Genomic DNA, 20,842 nt, shown 5'->3' with positions numbered 1-20,842 from the left:
CCAACTCCTGCCACTCACTGCTTCCTTGTTGAGTTTCTCCAGTCGTGGTGCCCTTCCCCGCCCCTGCCATAAATCACTTTCTTTTTTAACAGCAATATGTTTCTTTTGCAGCATGGATGCTTTCTATCACTGATCACCCCTTTCATCGCACTGTGGAATTCTAGCTGAATATTTCAATACAACTCTCTTAATCACAAAAAACTATTAAATTGCTTTGCACAGCACAAATGCCCTCCTTTTATACAACAATATTTTGACCGCTTGCAACATTCAAACTGGTTCTTTGCTAATTACCTGTCTCTGAACACCACAAGAGCCTGCTCGAATCACATGATCATTGTGTTCTCTTCATCTCGCTATCCCAAGACATTGAAGAGAGGACCTGGTGTGCCAGGGGAGCTGGAGCCATCACGGTTGACGAAGCCAGGAAGTCACTGGCCCTGCAGGCAAACTCTTCCTGCTGAAATAAAATTGAAGGGAAAGGAGAAATGCAGGAAGAGATGGGGGGGAAAAGGAGAAAGGGAAAAAAAAACAATGTGAAAACGAGAGATAAACAAAGGAAAAAAGGCAGAGGGGGAAGATCATCACATTTATAAAATGTCATATTAAAATCTTAGGACGTCCCAAATTGACTCATATCCAATTAAATTATTTTACAAGTGTATTTACTCATACTGTGCAGGCAAACGTGACAGTCAATTGACAGTAAGATCCCATAAACAATAAACAAACTTAATGATGGAAAAATCTGTGTTTTCTTGATGTTATTGAAGGATAAAACATTGGCCAGGTGCACATGCAGGCCATCTTTGAATGTTTTTTTTTTGATACCGAGCTGCCCTATCAAGAAAAAGCCCAGAAGGAAACAAGAGTGGGGAATAGGAGGAGAGCACATGAGAATGGTTAGAGAGAGCCACTTCAGGGTGATGTATTATGAATGGCTTTACTGAGATTGGGTCAAGGCTGGTGTTTCCTCAGTGAATCTTCAGCCTTGCATCCTCCCCCTCTTCTCTAACCCCGACTTTCCAGACCAGACTATCAACTGTCAAAAATTAATATTATGCATTATTATGGATAAAAATTCTGCATTGATAATTATAGATTTATTTTACATGAAAAGTGATTATATTCTCATTGTTCTATACTTATCACAGGATATGTACTAGAAGAAATGCACATTATAATGTGTAATATGATTCACATGATGTAATACTGTGTGTTCCTGCAAAAGTTACTAAATAATTTTATGCACAATTTACTCAATCAGCAATAAGTTTGAATGTGCGCTAGATTAAGTTACTTTCTTTGATATTAATTACCGGTTTGCAGTTTTGGAATTGTCATGTAGATGTACAAATCTGTAAAACTGTCGCATAAGCAGAATGAGAAATATAATATGAAATTTTGGGAAAGACTACAATGTAAATGCAAGGAGACCTATATGTATGTCAGTGTATGTGGATGTATATCCATAGATCTAGATCTTTCATTTCTACTGCTAAAGCCTATTTGTTTAATTATGTAGTTCCATAAATAGTTCTATTTTTTGCCCGGCCCCTGCCTCCCCCAAATTTTGCCACTCTGGGCAACTGCCTAGTTTGCCTAGTGGTTGCACCCGGCCCCGGATTGAGTTGAAGACAATTATTAGGGAGGTACATAAGGGCCTGCAACCATAATGTTGCATTGGTTGGCGGAATTACTGTACTTGTTCAATGATGATAATGACAACCTCATTAAAATATTTATTTTGGGAAAAACAAATCAGAATAAAAAAAGAACTAGAATTTAAAAAGTGCCTTTTCCGTCCTCAGTCTCAAAGAATTCTAGCAAATTACTTTTGAAGGACAGTCACAGTTACACAGACAGATGTGGCACTCGGTCTGAGCTCAGAAAGGTCTACCCTAAATAGCAGTGAGATAAATGATGAGTTAATATGTTTTGATAGTGTTGGAAAACACAAAGTAAACCGCTGTTCTTCCTTGGGAAATGTTTGTAGGATCTTTGCCTGCCTGCTAAGGTGGGCAATAAATGCCTTGGTTTAATAGTTCATCTAAAGGTGCAGAACTCCTTCCAGTACTGCATTGAAATGACTGCCTCAATTCATGTGCCCTAGAGTGGGGCTTGAACCCACAACCATCTGATTCATTGGCGAGAGTATAATTACAAGATAAGCTGACGGTTAGCGATGCTGTTGAGATGTGTATAATTTTCCAGGTTGTTACAAATGCATGCTGTTTTGTGGTCTTCAATCTGTAAACTAATTGGTTGAACATGAATGTCCATTACATTGTTGGGCATTTCTTCAATAACCAATCTCTTCAAATCTACCATCTGTAACAATCACAATAGTCTGCTGTTGCCATAGATGTTGAGTTTTTCAGCAAGAGTTTCTCCTGCCTTCAATAGATGTGGTCTTAACTTTCCCACGTTAACATTGATGGAAGGCAGTGATAGACTTGCCTCAAGGTAATTATGATGAGGGAGGCCTTTTGGCTCAGACTTGATTTAGCCATGCAAAACTGGCCTATACCTTCCCCAATGAAACATCCAACTAGTTCTTAAAAGTCTCCTGAGTTTTGCGTCTGCTGTTTGTATCTTGAAGCCCAGTCCTTGTGTTGATTCCTCTGTGATTGATGTACATACATACAAACAAGGAGCAGGAGTAGGCCATTCAGCCCCTCGAGCCTGCTCTGCCATTTAATAAGATCAGTCCTGAATTTCCTGTTTCTTTGGTTTGACCTGCTTTCCCCTGGCCTTAATCACGCAACTTGCTTCAATTTTCAGAATTTTCTTCATCTGTGCCATTAACTGCCTTTTATATCTGGTAAGTTTACTCCTTAGTTGTCTCCTTTCAAGGCCAAAGAGCTCATGTTTATCAATTTTTTTCTTTTCATTAGTCAGAATTCAGGCACAAGGGGCTTGTAGCTTATTGTTGTTGTTGCTGTTGTTTCAAGTCACTTTTCCAATATAAAGCCTACTAAAGTGTATGAAACCCATGAAGTGATGGACTAATTATTTCATAGAAATTCAAAATTGCCCAGAACAGATCTCTTCTGTGTAAATTAGCAAGTCACTTCCTCCAATATTTAGCTCTGATTTTCTCAGTATATAACACACCAGGAAGTTTTTCCACATGTCCAGCAACAAATTTGTTTCAAATCAGGGACAGTCTGTTTGGTTTGGACTTCATCGTGTCAGGGAGCTAATCTCCACTGGATTTGATTTCCTGGGAAAATCTGGGCGTATTGTAGCCTGAATAACTTTTGGCTTGCTTTGAAAGCCACTTGTACTGAGTGGGCCTGGCTAGTCTAGCCATGGATAAGAAAGTGCTGAAAGACTGATCTGCATACTGGTTCCTGTCCTGGGAGGATTTGATAGCATTAACACAGATGTGTATGTTTTAGTAGAGGAGGAGGTCATTCAGCCTCCCTCACCTGCACTGATTTTAAGCCCCCTTAAGCTGGTTGTACATACGCACACTTTCCCATTTTCTCCTCATGCCCTGTTAGGTTTTTTTAGGTACCGGTACCATTTTGAATGGCGCAATAATTCTAGTGTTGCTCACCACTTGTGGCAAAATGTGCCAGACTCTGAGAGATCTAGGTGTGAAAAGATTTTCTGCACTCTTCCCTTTAGTCTTAAATGGTGACTTATTTCAGCTCCATGCTTCAGGGGGAAGCTGGACTGACAGCAGAGCCTTGCTCATGTACACTATGTCTGTCAATGGCTATCTTCAAAATGAGGCTGATTACTAAAAGTCATCAGCGGTTTGATGTTCCAAAAAGCTGGTCGTTACAGATAAAAGAACAGCAGGAAATGGGCGCCCAGATTTTAAAATGGAAACACAGCCATTGGTATTAACCTTTGCTGCCTTTTTCTTCAGTTTAACATGTGGAATGGGTAGAGTTTCAAGCGGCAGCTGTTTTACACTTCAGGCGGTACAGTCTTTGATTGTGAAACTTTTCTGATCCCATTCACTGTTTAATGTCTGACAGTGACATGCACTTGTTTTTAAATGAGCTGTAGTTGTTTAATGACTAGACTCTAAAGTGGAAAGCAGGTTAAGCCCTCCTGGAAGCTGAATATTTTCAAGCTGATATTTGCATGTTTTATTGCTGTAATACCATCAGCTATAGTCAATCCATGAACAAGGTTTAGAGAATTGAGTTAAAACCCATTAGGTCAACTGTTCCCATGTTTAGTAGATAACAGCAAGGGACATTAGATTTCATTCAGAAGTTATTAGTTACCGTGAATGATACTATCAACATGCTAGGGCTGATTCCTATGTTGGTTATAAAACATAATCCTCACAGTTGATTACTACAATGTTGAGATTTGGTGCTTTTAAGAAAACCATTTTATCCCCCAACAGTTTTACAGCACTTCCTTCAGCAAAAAGATGGTCATTGCAGAAAAAAGCCCCCTTATTGACCACCTTTGTTTAAATGGGATTGTTGTAAGGTTGTTTGGTGTCTCACTAAGAGGTCTGGAGGCTTGTGTGATTGATCATAAACTATTTATTTTTAACACACGACTATATAAATACCTTCAAGGTATAGCCCTCTCTAGGTGGTATCTTCCTGCTGACTTTTTTCAGTCACCGTCTACATACAGTCTACCCTCATGTGACTCTCTATAACTTAACACAGATGGTACTGTTTCCCCAGTTCCACATTAATCCTTACTAACCCAAACACCCTCATGCTACAGGAGTTCATGTAAAGTTCACCCATATTCCTAGTGAGGGAGATAAACAATCAGCTGATGGGTTTAGGTCTCTGCGTCTGTCGGACTGGACCTCCCTCCTAGTACTCAGAATCTTCCCAAGTATTGTATAGTATTTACAGCACAGAAACAGGTTCAGGCCAACAGGTCCCTACGTATGTATCGTCCACAAGCGTCTCTTCGCACTTCCTTCATTGAAATTCATCAATATACTGGCATTGGAGGCAGTTCAAGAGAGATTCACTAGGCTGATTCCTGGGATGAAGGGGTTGACTTATCAAGAACAGCTAAACAGGTTAGGCCTTTATTCATTAGAGTTTAGAGGAATGAGGGGTGATCTTATTGAAACATACAAGATTCTGAGGGGGTTTGACAGGGTAGATGTTGAGAAGATGTTCCCACTAGTGGGGAATTTCAAACTAGGGGACATAGTTACAGAATAAGGGATGCTCATTTAAAACTGAGATGCGAAGGAATTTCTTCTCTCAGAAGGTAGAGTGTGCCTGGAATTCTCTATCCCAGAGAGTTGTGAAGGCTAGATCACTGCGAGGAATTAAAGAGGAGGTAGATAGGTTTTTAAAATTTCAGGGAGCTGAGGGCTATGAGGAGCTGGCATGAAGCCTGGGGCAGATCAGCCATGATCTTATTGAATGGTGGGTCAGGTTTGAAGGGCCGAATGGCCTACCCCTATTTCTTATTTTCTTATATGTTTAATGTTTGTTTTTGCAAATAATATGTAATGGTCTGTGTTTAATAATCAGCTGAACTGTACTAAATTGTTTACAAAAGTATCAACAGTGAGTGCTCCACTCTCATTTAAATACATTTATTCTTGGGCTTCCTGTCGACATTGGGTTTTCATTGGTCTTGGCTGCATTCTGGGGGGGTGGGGGGGTGCCAGGCCCTGTCGGGAGCTGTTTAATTACAGGTTCTGGAAGGTTAACCAGGAATTGGAATTGATGCTTACGCTGTGTTATTCTGCAATGCTGACTCGCTGAGTGTGAAAGGTGGGAGAAAAAAATGTAAGTTATGAGTGAGGAAAACAGCCAATATGCAGTAGCTCAGCTTTTGTACAAATAAATACATTTTTTAAGCGGATGCCATTCTCTGAACACCCCATCAACATGGGGCTTCTGTAAGGATGCAGAATTTATTCTGTATTGATGCTGTTCTCAGCATTCAGCTGCAAGGCACCCAGTCTCTCCCCTAAAGGGCAATGTTGACTCAACCCATATGTTACCACTACACAGGGCATTAGAACATGTTGTGCTTGCTGGACCTGTGACACAGCAGGCCCTTTTTCTGTTGATACCATTGAGGCAGAAGGCAAGGTGAAGACAGTTGGGGTCAGGACGTGGATTCGGTTGTTGTAGTTCAGCTGTGTGGGTGATGGTATCTTTAAAGCAATCTTTTCCAAGTGGTGTTTCATTGGTCTGTCTTGTTTGCATTGAGAATTTACTCCTATTCATATCAGGCTTACAATTCTTCAAAGGAACCTTGTAGAAGAAGGAACCAAATCCATTTCATTCAGGGATTTTTCTTTTGTCGCAATTGCAATTGTCAAGAATTCACACAGTTGCAGCTGTAACACTGCGTTCAGTCTGTTTCTTATCAAGCTGCTTTGAATTGGGAAGTAAGCTTTTGTTGTTGGATATTGATGTATGAGCTATTCTTACAAGAAATCTTTTTGTAGGTTCTTCTGGATGTATTTTGGGGAACTGCAAAGGAAATGAGTAGCTGCGTGGTTCTGGAAAATATTTGTTGTCATGTTTTGATTTGAAATAACTATACCATGGTTAGAGAGCAATGTTCAAAACCGTTCTCAGGAACTCCTATTAAGTTTCCTTTTATAGAGAGAGCCTTAAAAGCTGGAAGTCACCACCCCACCCTCCCCTGCTACCACGTGGGGTCAAAGGTCTGCGCACCACATTTAAAGGGCACCCAGACAGCCTGCACTATCCCTTCCACCTTTGCCTGGACCTGAACATTGAAGGGTGCGTGATATTTAGGAAGAACAGGCAGCTAGGAAAAGGTGGAAGAGTGGCTCTGTTAATTAATGTTGGGTGTTAGCACATTAGAGAGGGTTGACCTAAGTTCAGGAAACCAGGATGTAGAAGCGGTTTGGGTTGAGGTGAGGAATGGTAAAGGCAAGAAGTCACTTGTGGGAGTGGTGCACAGGCTCCCTAATTGTAACTACGTAGTAGGACACAGAAAGAAGAGATAATGGGAGCTTGCCAGAAAGGTACAGCAATAATCATGGGGAATTTTAATCTACATCTAGACTGGGAAAATCAGATGGGCAAATGTTGTGCAGATGAGTTCATAGAATGTTTTCAAGATAGTTTCTTAGAACAGCATGTTCTGGAGCCAACCAGAAAGCCTTCAATACTAGACCTGGTATTGAGCAATGCGATGGGATTAATTGATAACCTCCTAGTGAAGACATCCCTAGATAGCAGCGATCATAATATGACTGAATTTTACATTCATTTTGAGGGAGAAATGAGTCTGTCCAAGACTAGTATTTTAAACTTACATAAGGGCAATTATGAGGGCATGAAAGCAGAGCTAGCTAAAGTGAACAGGCAAATGAGGTTAAGAGAGAGGTCAATAGAAGTTCAGTGGCAGACATTTAAAGGGATATTTCAGAATGCACAGAATCTAATGAGAGAGAAAATTTCAGAATGCACAGAATATAATGAGAAAGAAAAATTCCAAGGGGAGGGTCCACCACCCGTGGCTACCTAAAAAAGTTAAAGGCTGTATCAAACTTAAAGAAAAAGCATATAATTATGCAAAGACAGGTGGCAGGTCAGAAGATTGGAAAGAATATAAAGAACAACAAACAATGATAAAGATTAATAAGGAGGGAAAAATGAGAGAAAGCTAGCTAGTAATGTAAAGACAGATAGTAAGTCTTTCTATAGTTTTTAAATATGAGAAGAGTTAACAAAGTGAGCGTTGGTCCTATAGAAGTGCGCCTGGGGAATTGATAATGGAATGTAGGGAGATTGCGGACGAATTAAACAGGTGTTTTGCTTTGGCCTCCACTAGAGAGGACACATCCCGGGAATAGCTGTAAATCAGGAAATTGGAGCAATTGAGGAACTGGGGAAAACTACAATCACCAGGGAAGTGGTATTGAGCAAATTGTTGGGACTGCGGGCTGACAAATCCCCAGGTCCAGATGGACTTCACTCTAAGGTCTTGAAAGAAGTGGCTAGTGAGATTAGTTGATGCACTGGTTTTAATTTTCCAAAATTCCCTAGATTCAGGGAAGGTTCTTTTAGATTGGAAAATAGCAAATATAACTCCTTTATACAAAAAGGGAGGGAGACAGAAAGCAGGAAACTATAGGCCAGTTAGCCTAACATCTGTCATAGGGAAAATGTTAGAAACTATTATTAAAGATGTTATTGTAGGGCATTTAGAAAAATTCAAGGCAATCAGGCAGAGCTGACATGGTTTTGTATAAGAGAAATCATGTTTAACCAATTTATTGGAGTTCTTTGAAGGAGTCACATGTTCTGTAGATAAAGGAGAATAAGTGGGTGTACTGTACTTAGATTACCAGAAGGCATTTGATAAAGTGTCACATCAAAGGTTACTGTGGAAAATAAAAGCTCATGGTGTAGAGGGTAACATATTGGCATGGATAGAGGATTGGTTGGCTAACAGGAAACAGTTGGCATAAATGGGTCTTTTTCTGGTTGGCAGGATGTGATGAGTGGTGTGCCACAGGGATCAGTGCTGAGGCCTCAACTTTTTTCAATTTATATGAATGACTTGGATGAAGGAACCGAAGGAATGGTGGCTAAATTTGCTGATGACACAAAGATAGGTAGGAAAGTAAATTGTGAAGAGAGATGAGGAGAAATTTTTCTCAGACGGTTGAGAGTCTTTGGAACTCACTTCCTTAAAAGGCGGTGGAAGCAGAATTTTTGAATATTTTTAAGGCAGAACTGGATAGATTCTTGATTAACAAGGAGGTGAAATGTTATAGGGGATAGGCAGGAATGTGAGGTTGAGGTTACATCCAGATCAGCCCTGATCTTAATGACTGGTGGAGCAGACTCGAGGGGCCGAGTGGCCTACTCCTGCTCCTAACTCGTATGTCCGTATGTACTGCTCTACTCTTCCCCGCTAACCCTTCCTCCCTTCCTTGGTCATCCTCCATGCAACTTGCACTGCCACCACCCACTCTCAAGCAGAGGCTGGCGTTTATAGATGCTCCCCAAAGAGGACAATACAGTGGCAACTCACTGTTAATCATGGAAGAAGTCTACCTCGCCAGCTGCACCCCACCTATGTGCAGTCGTAAAAGTGAACGTTTTGATTTCTTGCTGGCGGGGAGCTTAACTTGAAGGGGGAACTTAATTCCAGTGAGTTAGCCTTTTAACGAGCAGCATGACTTGCAAATTGTGCATCAGGGCTTCCTGACATTGTTTGTCGGGAAGCTCGACTCACCTTTAACCCATCTTTAAAGTCCCAAGAACTTGATTCCTACATTTCACCCTGCCATTGGGAAACTGATTTTTGGCCTCATGCCAAATTTAAGTTTCCCCCGCCTGCCAAGAGTCCCATCGCTGGCAGGACTGGGAGATTCCACCTTGTCTATCTGCTACCCCCTCGACTCTAGAAATAGAAGTGTGTTGTCATTGCCCATTGATACAATGTTGTGAATGAGTCAGAACTGTTTCCAACATTGGCTAAGTTGAAGCTATTAAAATTGCCTCCCGCCAAAAGCTCTGTGCCTATGCCCCTGACTCCATCTACTCCCCAACTGCTCAGTTAGACTGAATCCAAAGGTGTTCACCCTTGGTGCTCTGTTTGACCTTGAGTTACGCTTCACATTCTAGTCTCCTGTGCACCCTCCACCCTTTTCACTGCCCCGTTGACAGCAGAGACTTCAGCCATCTTAGAGCTACTCCCTAGAAGCCGCTTCCTATCCTCTCACTTGCAAACTGAATTCTCCTCTTCAAGATCCTTCTCAAAATCTTAGCTTGCTTTCTGTCATCTCTGCTACCTCTTCTATTAATGCTAAGCACCTTGAAGCACTTTACTGCATTAAAAGTGTGATATAAATGCAAGCTGGTTGTAGGGGTGGGAGAATGGAGAATGATGCTTGTGGTATATGTGTATTGTATGTGTTTTGTTGTACTTGCCAGTCAATCCATTCATCCTGCTTTCACTTTTCTAAGATACAAATGCAATGCAAAGATTAGCAATCCCAGCTGGTTTTGAACCTTTTGTTGTACTGGACAACTCGGACTGGCATCCTGGAAAGGACGTCCCCACGTAAGAAAAGTGAACCGGGGAGACACGGACCATCCATACAATACATAACAGGTCTCCTGCAGCCTGCTTCCTTGGAATTAAAAAAAAAACCCAATTTCTCCTCTTGCTCAGGAAAAATCTTAACTCCATTTTTTAATACAGAATGTATGGAGTATTTCCATTTTTATAACACCTCCCCTCGCAATCACTGATATTATTCTCAATCAGCATCCTTTTCTCCTGTAGTATAAATGGTTGTGACAGTTTGAAATTTGACATTCTTGCATTTGTCCTGATTGCAAAACGAAAAGCTTTGTGTGTCTTTTCAGCAATATTCAAGTTCTGTACTGCCAAGCAACTGACCTGGTTCCCCTTTGACTAATTGGTTAACTACCAGCAAAGAAAATAGCAGCATCTGGCGTTGTGTTGGCCCCTTCCACTTATTCTCTGAAAAACCTTTCCCAATGGTTCTGCAGAAAGTGAAGGTTGTGGTTTCTCAGTGCCTGTTATTTTTTGAGATCACATTTTCATTGTGCTATACTAACTGATTACTGAGGGTGCAACAATTTATAATCTGTGTTTCAGAGATGAGCGGAATCAATCTATCATTGTAAGTGGAGAGTCTGGAGCAGGGAAGACCGTTTCAGCTAAATATGCCATGCGCTACTTTGCAACAGTCAGTGGTTCTGCCAGTGAGGCTAATGTGGAAGAGAAGGTTCTGGCCTCCAACCCCATCATGGAGGTGAGATTGATGTCTAGAAAGGCAATTTAACTAAATGGCTCTTTTCTAAATGGTTAAATCTGAAATATATGCAGCAGTTCAAGGATCATTGTGGGGGTGAGCTTGGTAATATCCGAGAAAATATAAACCACGTTGTCCCTGCTTCAGACTGAAAATGTAGCTCCCTTTAAATATGGCTTATGTCATTGAATGAACTGATCCAACTCACTTTGTTTTGCATTGTCCAAAAGGTGAAAGGTTCGCTTGAACTCATTTGATAGGATTTAATGTAACCCCAAAATGTGTGGTGTGCTGTTGTAAGGATTGCAGCCTGTCTGAACTGGAAAAGGATGCTGACGTAGGCCCTTGGAATAAGAAAAATTCTGGAAATGCACCCCACCTAGAAAGGGCAAAGATGTCGTGAGCCTTTGTTGTTTACTCTTTATAACTTTGCTAGATCCAATCACAAGCAAGGCGGAGGGGTCAAATATGTGCTTTTAACTGTCAATATGATTCATGATTTCCTTTTGGAAAATGTAGTTCATCCATTTCCAGTTGTCAGTTGACTTGTCTTGCTATGATTAGTCCGAAGTCTTTGAACTGCCAGGAGCAGCTCCTATTAACACAATACCTGAGAGGTGACATTAGCAGCAAGATTGTATCATTCATTGACTCCGTTACTAATAGAGCGAATGATTTTGCCTTGGTTTGTTGAACTTTATGAATGTGACTGTTGCTTTTGAAGAGAATTCCCCTGGACAATTTTCAAAGTGTGATCATATGAAAGCTTTGATATGCTCTAGCAAATCTTTGGGATGACGAAATTCCTTTGATCCCCTGAAAGAGGAAAATCACGTTGACACTCCAATAACGAGCCTACACGCTCGAAGGGTAGCTGTATGGCTCTCGTCACTCCAGTGTGTTTTAACTGTTTCCTTGATAGAATAGCTGATTACAGGACTCTAATTGGATTTTTAAAACAGCAAAACGGTAAGTCTGCATTTGATCAAGGCCTGAGTAGTTATCCCTAGAGATTCTTAAATTCTTCCTGAGGTGCTGACAGTAAAACACATGCCAGTGCAGAACAAAAGTGACCTGAGTATCAAAGTAACTACAGCTGCTCAGCTAATGGCCATAGAGATCAGGGAAAGAGATTGGGAGCCTTTTCGGAATGTGGAGTGAAATGAATCCTCCCTCACGAGTATCTAATACCTGTGATTTCTCCAGGAATGAAATTCTGTCAAGCTTAATTGTGAGTCCTGACTGTGTAGTGAAAGTTAGTTTGATGTACAAGTTTGAAGAATTGCAGCTTGGAATTCCTTGAGCTTATTGCACATGCACCTCAGTTGGAAGTTGCGTTGAAGGGTGTGTGCACCTTGATGATCCCCATTGTACTTTGAGTTGTATGAATTATTAGTTGTTTATGCAATGATCATAACATTCACTGTATTTTAGAACGAGAACACACATGCTCTGGCTTGGTCCAGACTGTTGTCCTCTTGAATGTGAACTGTAGGCTGCCATTATGAGTTTTCAACATCGAGGCATTATTGAACGCTTTCTTTTTGAAAGTTGCTCATTCTGAACCTGGAAAAACTTCCCATGCAAGCCACCTTTTAAGAATTGACATTTCTATAAACTTTAGCCTCTCCCCTTGGGTACATGCCAGCTACACTGCACCAAATGGGAATAGCTGAAGAGAATTACATGGAGTTTTCCTCTTTTACTGATGGATTGTATATCACTTTTCTTTCTCTTCATCACGTTGGCTTGTTAGTTGACCTCGGCCTTGTGACTGGATCTTAGAATGGTAGCTGGTAAGGTGCAGTTTTGCAGATGGCATCCATAGGCTGGCTTGCATTGCAGTGAGCTGTCAGAAAAGTCTTGCCTGAAGCTGCAAGGTATTTATATTTCCTCAAACAAAAGTGAAAATGAAAGTTAGGCAGCAGTTAGTGACCTTACAGCTTTTGAAGAAGTACCTTTTATTCGCAACAGGATAAAACAATAAAAGCTCTCCTTCCAGTTGCATTGTCAACACTTCTTTTACAAAAAAGCACTAGTAGGAAGATCTGTTGGTAATGAAGACCACTGGAGGATAGGGTGAGAGTTAACCGAGATTTAAGAGCCCCATGTGATAGGGAAAGTGATTTAAGGAACTGACGAATTTACACTTCTCTATCATGCACGTTCCCCAACAACTCACTTCTTCTCCCTGGCATTTGTCAAGTTATTTCCTGAAAATTAGATATAAATTGTTTTTTTTCCTCCTACTCCAAGTTTTTACTTTTAGAAAAAAAATCAAAATCGCACTATACTCAGGAATGTTTGCTCAAAACAGTGTCCTTGGCATCCCAGCTAGCTCCCAGACTTGGGTTGAACTGCATGGATCCAGAAGCCTCCAAGTTCAATCTTGGGACTATGTTGAGATTGCTGATCTCAATCGGTGTAGCGTTAGGAACATTGCAGTGCTGCTCTTTGCCGCTGGGCAAGGGAGGGGAATCACCAAGCAGATCACTCTTCCTGCCAAAAAGTGCAAGTAAGGACAGGATTGCATGTGAGGGCTTGTCCGTGCCCTGCCAGCTCAGAGATGAAGAATGATGTACTGCATGACGCTAAGCCAGGATTTTGATTGGTACCATGTGGCGAATTCCCATCCTGCTGGGGAAGCAGGAGATGCAGAGCAGCGATGAGCACTGCTTCTTGGGGAGGGGAAAGAACTGAGAGAGTGCTTCCAACTTAAGTGGAATACTGTCTGTCTAGGAAATGGCACACAAAGACAGAGGGACAAAGAATTGCTTTTTTTTAAAACCATGCTGTTAAATGGAGGAAGACTAATGATTGTAAAACATAAGCATTTTCCTGGGCTCATGTTTGTTTTTCTTACTTGAATCCCTTAAATTGGTTTCACCACGGATCTAGTTACCCAAAGTAATCCCTGTAGAGCTTGTGCAGTCTAATAACAATAAGGAAACAGTCCCTCATCCAGCGAAAATGTATATTTTTGTAGTTCTCACAGCAACCATCAATGTGGACTGACTGAGACTGTCAGTGTGTATCAGTTGTGCTGAATTATCAGGCAGTTCTGTGCTACACGTCATAACCATTAAGAATTGGGCACAGAATGATACAACTTCATATCACTTGGGAAATTAGCAGCTGACAGACATTTACCCTATCATCTCTGCTAGATTTGAGCCTAACTTACAGAAGTGAAATGTCAATGTGCTAACTTTGTGCTCTCAAACTAAATTACTTTACCAGCTGCTTTTGATTAGATTGTGCAAATGCAAAATCAGACAATAATATTTTGTACGTAATATCATCTGTTTTAAGAGCTTAATTTTCAAAATTTTTATTATTTTTAGTTAATTTATTTTGGCCCTCTGTAATGACTGAACTGCACCTAAAATGTCGGCAAATGGCCAAACTCTTTGAAGAATTAGTAAGTGCTGTTATGATTGACTCCAAGGTATAATTCTGCCAAGAGAATTTTCTTCCATTTGGACATAAGTGCAGACCTGACCAGCCCTGCAAATGTGGTACAACAATGTTATTATGAGCATTGGTTAAACATTCTTTTTAAGGTGCAATGTAGAAACCTTTGTCTCTCTTTGCTTGGCAGTCAATTGGGAATGCAAAAACGACCAGAAATGATAACAGTAGTCGATTTGGGAAATACATTGAAATTGGGTTTGACAAGAGATATCGTATCATAGGAGCGAACATGAGAACCTACCTATTGGAAAAATCGAGAGTTGTGTTTCAGGTAGGTGCTGCCCAATCACATGCCTATAAGATCTTCAAAAGCAGGTAGATACACAGTGCACATTTTGTGCATCGTGACAGCTTCTTGTAATTGTAAGAAGTAGCTTAACATCACTTGTATGGGAAGCTTTGAGAGGGGGTTTGGAACCACTATGTGGGATGATTTTAAAATGGGCTGTAATATAGAATGAAGGATGCCACCTTATTAAAAGTGTAGCGTGTCAATGGCCTCCTGGAGTCCTCTCGCACAGTGCATGGGCTCAGATCTCAGTTTTCACTGTTTAAGATGTAAGACCTCTTATCTGAGTTGGAGTGTAGTGCCTGGAGGGAGCAGACACCTCTATTATGGGAAAAGGGGGAGTGGTGGGTGACATCCTTTCCAGGCTGGTGCTGATCTATAAAGCTGGGCTTTCTCTTCCTCCACTTTGGCATTGGCAATGGCAGTCAGACTGTCCTGCATACCTCGTAGTGTGATTATGGATGGCAGCAATAACGAATCTAATGGGGCTGGGAGACGCCCCATGATTAACTATGTTAATTACAATGAGTTGCACAGGAATACGGACATTGGGTGTTAATGGTGCTTTCAGTTCTACTATAAAACTGTGCACATGAGATTTGAAACTGTCATCTGCTCTCTCTTTCAGGCTGAGGATGAAAGAAATTACCATATTCTCTACCAGCTGTGTGCCTCTAAACATTTACCAGAATTCAAAGCTCTCAGGCTGAGTATGTTTACCACTGGTTTCTCAATTTCAACCAGAAATAATGAACAGAAAAACTTTGATTCATTTCTCAAAACTTAATAGCAAGTTGAACATCATGGTCCAGTAAAATGTCCCTAGTCAGAACCTTTCCCATATCAGTTTCATGTATCATGACTGCACAATTTAGACTCCCTCATGACTGAGAAACCACAGCGCCCATAACCAGGGCAAGCGATTTAACGTGGCATGCCATAGAGCCATAGAAAATTTACGGTGCAGAAAGAGGCCATTCAGCCCACCATGTCTGCGCTGGCCAAAAAAGAGAAAATAAACTAGCCGCTCATTTTAGTCCCACTTTCCAGCATCTGGTCTATACCCTTGCAGGTTACATCCTGTAACAGATTCTGCAAATTCCTGTTGTTTGCTGCCCAATTAGCCTAAACACTCCCCAAGAAGTGTGTAAGCTCCACTTTCTGAAAGCAATAACGTGTGTCTTGCTGCAAACAAATTAACAGCCGTTGCTACATAGTCCTTTCTGAATTGTTTTACAAAGAGAATCCACTGTTGTACTGGTCTGTATGGGTCAGCTTATCAAAATGTGTACTTTTCTTTGAGTATGGCATACCAGAACAGAGAGGCTTTTGCTTCCCATTAGAGTCATTGTGGATTGACATCCACGTCTCAGTCGATCCGTAAAACTTCATCAGCCAAGGTGACGCTGTTGCCTTTTCAGCTTGCTTAGGACGCTGCACCAATGACATGAGTTACAAAAGCCAATTCACTCATCCCAGCCATTGAAAGGAGGGTATCTGAATGAATGTTGTAGATCAGTTTTAGTTTGTTGTTTTGGTAGCAATGCTGTGCACGTGATCCTTTTTAAATGCTTTTATTCAAAAGCTATCATTTGTCCCTGTGAAAAAATGTCGTGTTAATTAATTGTACTGTTGATGTCTCTTTTTTCAGGCCACGCCCAAAACTTCCACTACACAAATTTAGGGGGCAGCCCTGTAATTGAGGGAATAGATGATGCTAAAGAAATGAGGAATACAAGGCAGGCTTGCTCTTTACTAGGTAAATAACTAAACTGTTTCATTCTCTTTAATCTCACATTTCAGCTTCTGGGTTTTGAAGAGTCAGATTTGGCTAATGATGCATTTTTAACCTCACCTTGAACATAACTGGATAGAATTCCATTTTTAAAATATTTGTCCATGGGATGTGGGTGTCACTGGCAAGGCCGACGATTATTGCCCATCCCTAATTGCCTCTAAGAAGGAGGTGGTGAGCCGCCGCCTTGAACCGCTGCAGTTCATGTGGTGTGTGCACCTGCAGTGCTGTTAGGGAGGGAGTTCCAGGATTTTGACCCAGCGACAGTGAAGGAACAGCACAGTATTTTCCAGTCAGGATGGTGTGTGACTTTGAGCTGAACTCATGATTGGTTGTGTTTTCATGCACCTGCTCCCCTTGTTCTCCTAGGCAATAAAGGTAACCATTTTTTTTTTTGGAAGGTGTTGTTGGAGAAGCCTTGGCATGTTGCTGCAGTGCATCTTGTAGAAGGTACACACTTGTAGCCATGGTGCCTAGTAGTAGAGGGAATGAATGTTTAAGGTGATGGCCGCTTTGTCCTGTATTGTGTCAAATTTCTTGTGTTGGAACTGCAGTCACTCAGGCGAGTGGAGAGTAGTCCATCGCACTCCTGACTTGTGCATTGTAGATGGTGGACAAGCTTTGGGGAGTCAGGAGGTGAGTTACTCTCTGCAGAATCCCCAGCCTCTGACCTGGCCTTGTTGCTCAGTATTTATGAAGCAGGCCCAGTTAAGCTTCTGGCCAATGATCCAGATTGGGAAAGCTAAATAATGGTCTGCATTTTTTAGTGTCTGGGCTGCTTTTGTTTTGAAGCATTTTAACCCAAAACAACGCCTCTGAATAATTTCCTCAAATACTTAACTCACAAGTTATGCTCAGTTCCCTAGGTTCCTCACATTGTGCTTATTGCTTGTTTAGTGACTCAGGCAGACTGCAAAATTGAAATATATCATGATGCTTTTCCAGGAAGGTGTGAGCCAAGATCAACTTAGATTGCTTTTAAAAACTGCGTACATTCCCAGGGAGAGATTGTCAACCTTTACAGTAATCCACAAAGTAGCATTACCCACGTTATTTTAAATTCTTGCTTAAAACAAGGGCTGGTACATGTTGCTCCAAATACTCACTCAATTTTGAAATACCATCTTGGAAAGTACAATGTGTATGGGATAGAGAAGTGTGCTATCTTCCCTCCAAAAATAGCGTTTCACTATTGCCATATTTTTGGGATAAGCCAAAATGTAAGAATTCCTGTCTGTGCATTTCTTACAAACAATTATCACAGCTTTCCCAATGTCCCAGAATGAAATGTTGCAGCTTCAGCTTTAAGACTTTAAAGGTGAAATCTTGTTTTGTGATGTTGGTATGTGTGTAATTCCTTTGTCTGCTATGTAATGGCACTGTTAACCAATTCATTGTAAACTGTGTTTGCTAACATAAGAGTCAAATGTACACATTAATTTGTATGCTGAATCATTGAGCAGGATTTCACCTTGGAAATTGTGCTTAATTTTAAAGTATCCGGTTTAACAATGTTGCTTTAAAAATTTTGCAGGTATTAATGAGTCCTACCAGATGGGTATCTTCCATATTCTTGCAGCTGTTCTTCACTTGGGGAATGTGGCAATTAAATCGAACGAGCGTGATGCGGACAACTGCTTTATCCTTGTGAGTGTCTGTGAACGTTTGACCTGTAGCGTTTCTTTAATTTGTTGGGATGTAGGCGAAGTGAAGGCTGCAATAATTATTTATCCCTAGCAATCTCTGCAAAGGCTTTAGTGGGCTGCTGCCTTGAACTTGGGTAGTTTTTAGGGCAACGTTACTCCCACAATGGTATTTGGCAAGGTGAACCAAGGTATAGACCTAGGGATGATGAAGGAACAGTGGTCATCTGCTCACATTGGGATAGTTTGTAACTTGGACAACAGCTTAGAGGCGATGAGGTTGCCATTATTTTGTTACTCTTCTCCCTGGTGGTGTAGGTTGTGAGGCTGGGAAGTGCTATTAGAATAACCTTTGCAAGCTGTTGCAATGCTTGCTATACTAACTTCAGTCATAATGTACTGGTGGTGGAGCAGATGGATATTCAATGCAGACTGCTTGGTACCACACTCGGCTAAATGCTGCCTTGATATTAAGGGAAGCCGCTGTTATCAACCTTCTGACATTCAACTTTTGCATTCATGGCTGCTTGTGGAGCTTCTGAATGCTCCTCCTGGCTGATCCTGCGAGGAGGACGTACTTGACCAGAGATTAAACCATCCATGTTTAAGTGTGTGGTTTGTGTGTTGATTTGCAGTAAGTAAGCATTCTTCATAGGAGATAGAAGTGAGCGTTGGTATGTGATTCAACCATGGAATGAAGGGAGGAAGATCGTGATGAGTCCATTTCCATTTTCATTCACCCACCGAAGTGTGTCTTTGAATAGGAATCTGGAGTAGGAGCTATGGGCAATTTACCCCTTCCTAGCACAGGAAGGGGGCAAATGAGCTTAGAAAATGAAGAGATGAACTAATTGTGGTTTTCAAGGTGATTTAAAGTAGTTGATAAGATAGAAAGAGAGAGAGTTTCCTCTGGTGAGGGAGCCCAGAACATGGTGGAATAACCTTAAAAATTAGAGCCTGTTTCAGGAATGACGTTGGGAAGTATTTATTCACACAAAGGGTGGTGGAAATCTGCAACTCTGTTCCCCAAAATGCTGTTAAAGCTCGGTCAGTTGAAAATGTCAGTTGAAATTGCTAGATTTTAGTTTTGGGCAAGGATATTAAGGGTTAAGGAACCAAGGTGGGTAAATGGTGTTGAGGAGCAGATCAGCGATGATCTAATAGACTGGTGGATCAGGCTCAATGGACTGAGTGGTACGCTGCTGCTTCTGGGATTGTTTAGGCCAATTCATAATGCTCAACTGATGTTTGCACACTAACTTCAGAATTGCAGCAGAAACAATTTCACTGCAGTGTTGAGATTGTTGTGAAAATGCACCCTCGCAGGACTGGGCTAGTCAGTCATAAAGCTGCCTTTCAATCACAAAGATCAAATACCTGGGTTAATGTACAAGAAGAGAAGGAGCTGATGTGGCTAGGTCAGCCTCTAACAAAAATATCAAAAACCAGGGAACAATTAAGGTGTCAATTTGAGGTTGGTCACAGCAGGTTTGTCCACTTACTTACACTCGAGCGCTTGCCACTCGAATTGTTCTCCACTCAAGTTTTCTTTTGTACCATACAAACAAATCTGACTTTGTTTCAGATCTAAATGAAACCCTTTGCTACAAATGGCAGCTCAGTGACCAGGATTGGGTTGAGGTGGCAAAGGGTTGTGTGACACCCTACCCCACATCCAAGAAAAAGAAATATGGCTATCAGCTCAAATGATCTAAGTCCACAGCAGAACAAAATAAATTCAGCTAATACTGTCACACAGGTCAAGCTATTACCCACACGTAGTTCATTGCTTTTTGACGGCTGCAATTTTTAGGTTATGCTTGGCTGAATGTTATGAATAGCCAATCCTGACATTCGAGTTTCTGGATCATTTCCCTTATGTAATGACCCCATTCCACTTCCTGACTGACTCTCAAACTCAGACTTGTGTTTTGTGTATAGTGAGACGTGAACAAGTGGTTTTGTTTGAGGTTGTGTCCCCCCAGACTTTTTTTTTATTACTGTTTGATTTTTGGCCCAAAATGGGGACTTACTGCTACCCAAAGACAGAGCAGGAGCATAGAATATACAGCGCAAAAACTGGGCATTCGGTCACCTGGTTTGTGTCAATTTTTATGCTCCAAATGAGCCACATTTCACCCTTCGTCATCTAATCCTAACCCTATTCCTTTATCATGTTCATCTAGCTTCCCCTAACATATATCTATGCTAATCATCTCAATTACTCCTTGCGATAACAGGGTCCACTTTCTAACTGCTCTGAAATCCCTCTTAAATTCTTTATTGAATTTATTAGATTATCTTACATTTGCAGTGCCTAGCTTTGGACTGTCCACAATGGAACCCGTTTCTCAATGTCTACCCCATAAAATCCTTCATGATCTAAAGACTTTTTGTCAGAGGTATACTTTATTCATAAAATTTGTAAAGGTACATATATAAACAGCCCAGATTTGACTATGCGTAAAGTGCAATACAGACCAGCTTCTATCAATCCAGTACATAAGGTGCCTCACCATGCTTACCATTATTGGTTATATTTAGAATACATTTACACTTAACATCTAATATTCTCTGGTGCATACAGCCTGAGGGATTTCACACAGGCTCCAGCCCCATGGTGTAAATAGCAGCCCTTATATAGGGCTTTTCCACATCGAGCTGTTGCATCCCTTGGCATGTAGTCCTGGACCTTAGAGTGTGCCAGTCTGCAACACTTGGTCATCGCCAACACTTTGCACTGAATAACCAGCAAGTTTCAGGCAGACCAAAGAGTACCTTTCACCAGAGATAATGAACCTGCAGCAGTAAATTGGTTTATCTCGCTGGGAACAGTCTGAAGGACACAGAGTCTTGTAGTTCTGAGCTGCTTCATAATATAAAATCTCCACCAA

At 41.2% G+C, this 20,842-nt stretch overlaps 1 protein-coding gene across 1 annotated transcript in view; it reads left to right on the top strand.

Annotated features, from left to right (window-relative positions):
* myo5aa (myosin VAa) overlaps positions 1-20,842 on the top strand; it is a 193,630-nt gene that overhangs the window by 72,458 nt on the left and 100,330 nt on the right. Inside the window, exons 6-10 of the mRNA XM_078530249.1 lie at positions 10,591-10,747; positions 14,349-14,492; positions 15,139-15,220; positions 16,162-16,269; positions 17,840-17,952. Coding sequence (XP_078386375.1) covers positions 10,591-10,747; positions 14,349-14,492; positions 15,139-15,220; positions 16,162-16,269; positions 17,840-17,952 — 604 coding nt within the window. The remainder of the gene's footprint in view (positions 1-10,590; positions 10,748-14,348; positions 14,493-15,138; positions 15,221-16,161; positions 16,270-17,839; positions 17,953-20,842) is intronic.

Source organism: Cetorhinus maximus, chromosome 26 (genome assembly GCF_964194155.1).
Source record: "Cetorhinus maximus chromosome 26, sCetMax3.hap1.1, whole genome shotgun sequence".
Taxonomy (NCBI): Eukaryota; Metazoa; Chordata; class Chondrichthyes; order Lamniformes; family Cetorhinidae; genus Cetorhinus; species Cetorhinus maximus.
This window is presented reverse-complemented; position numbering and strand designations above follow the sequence as displayed.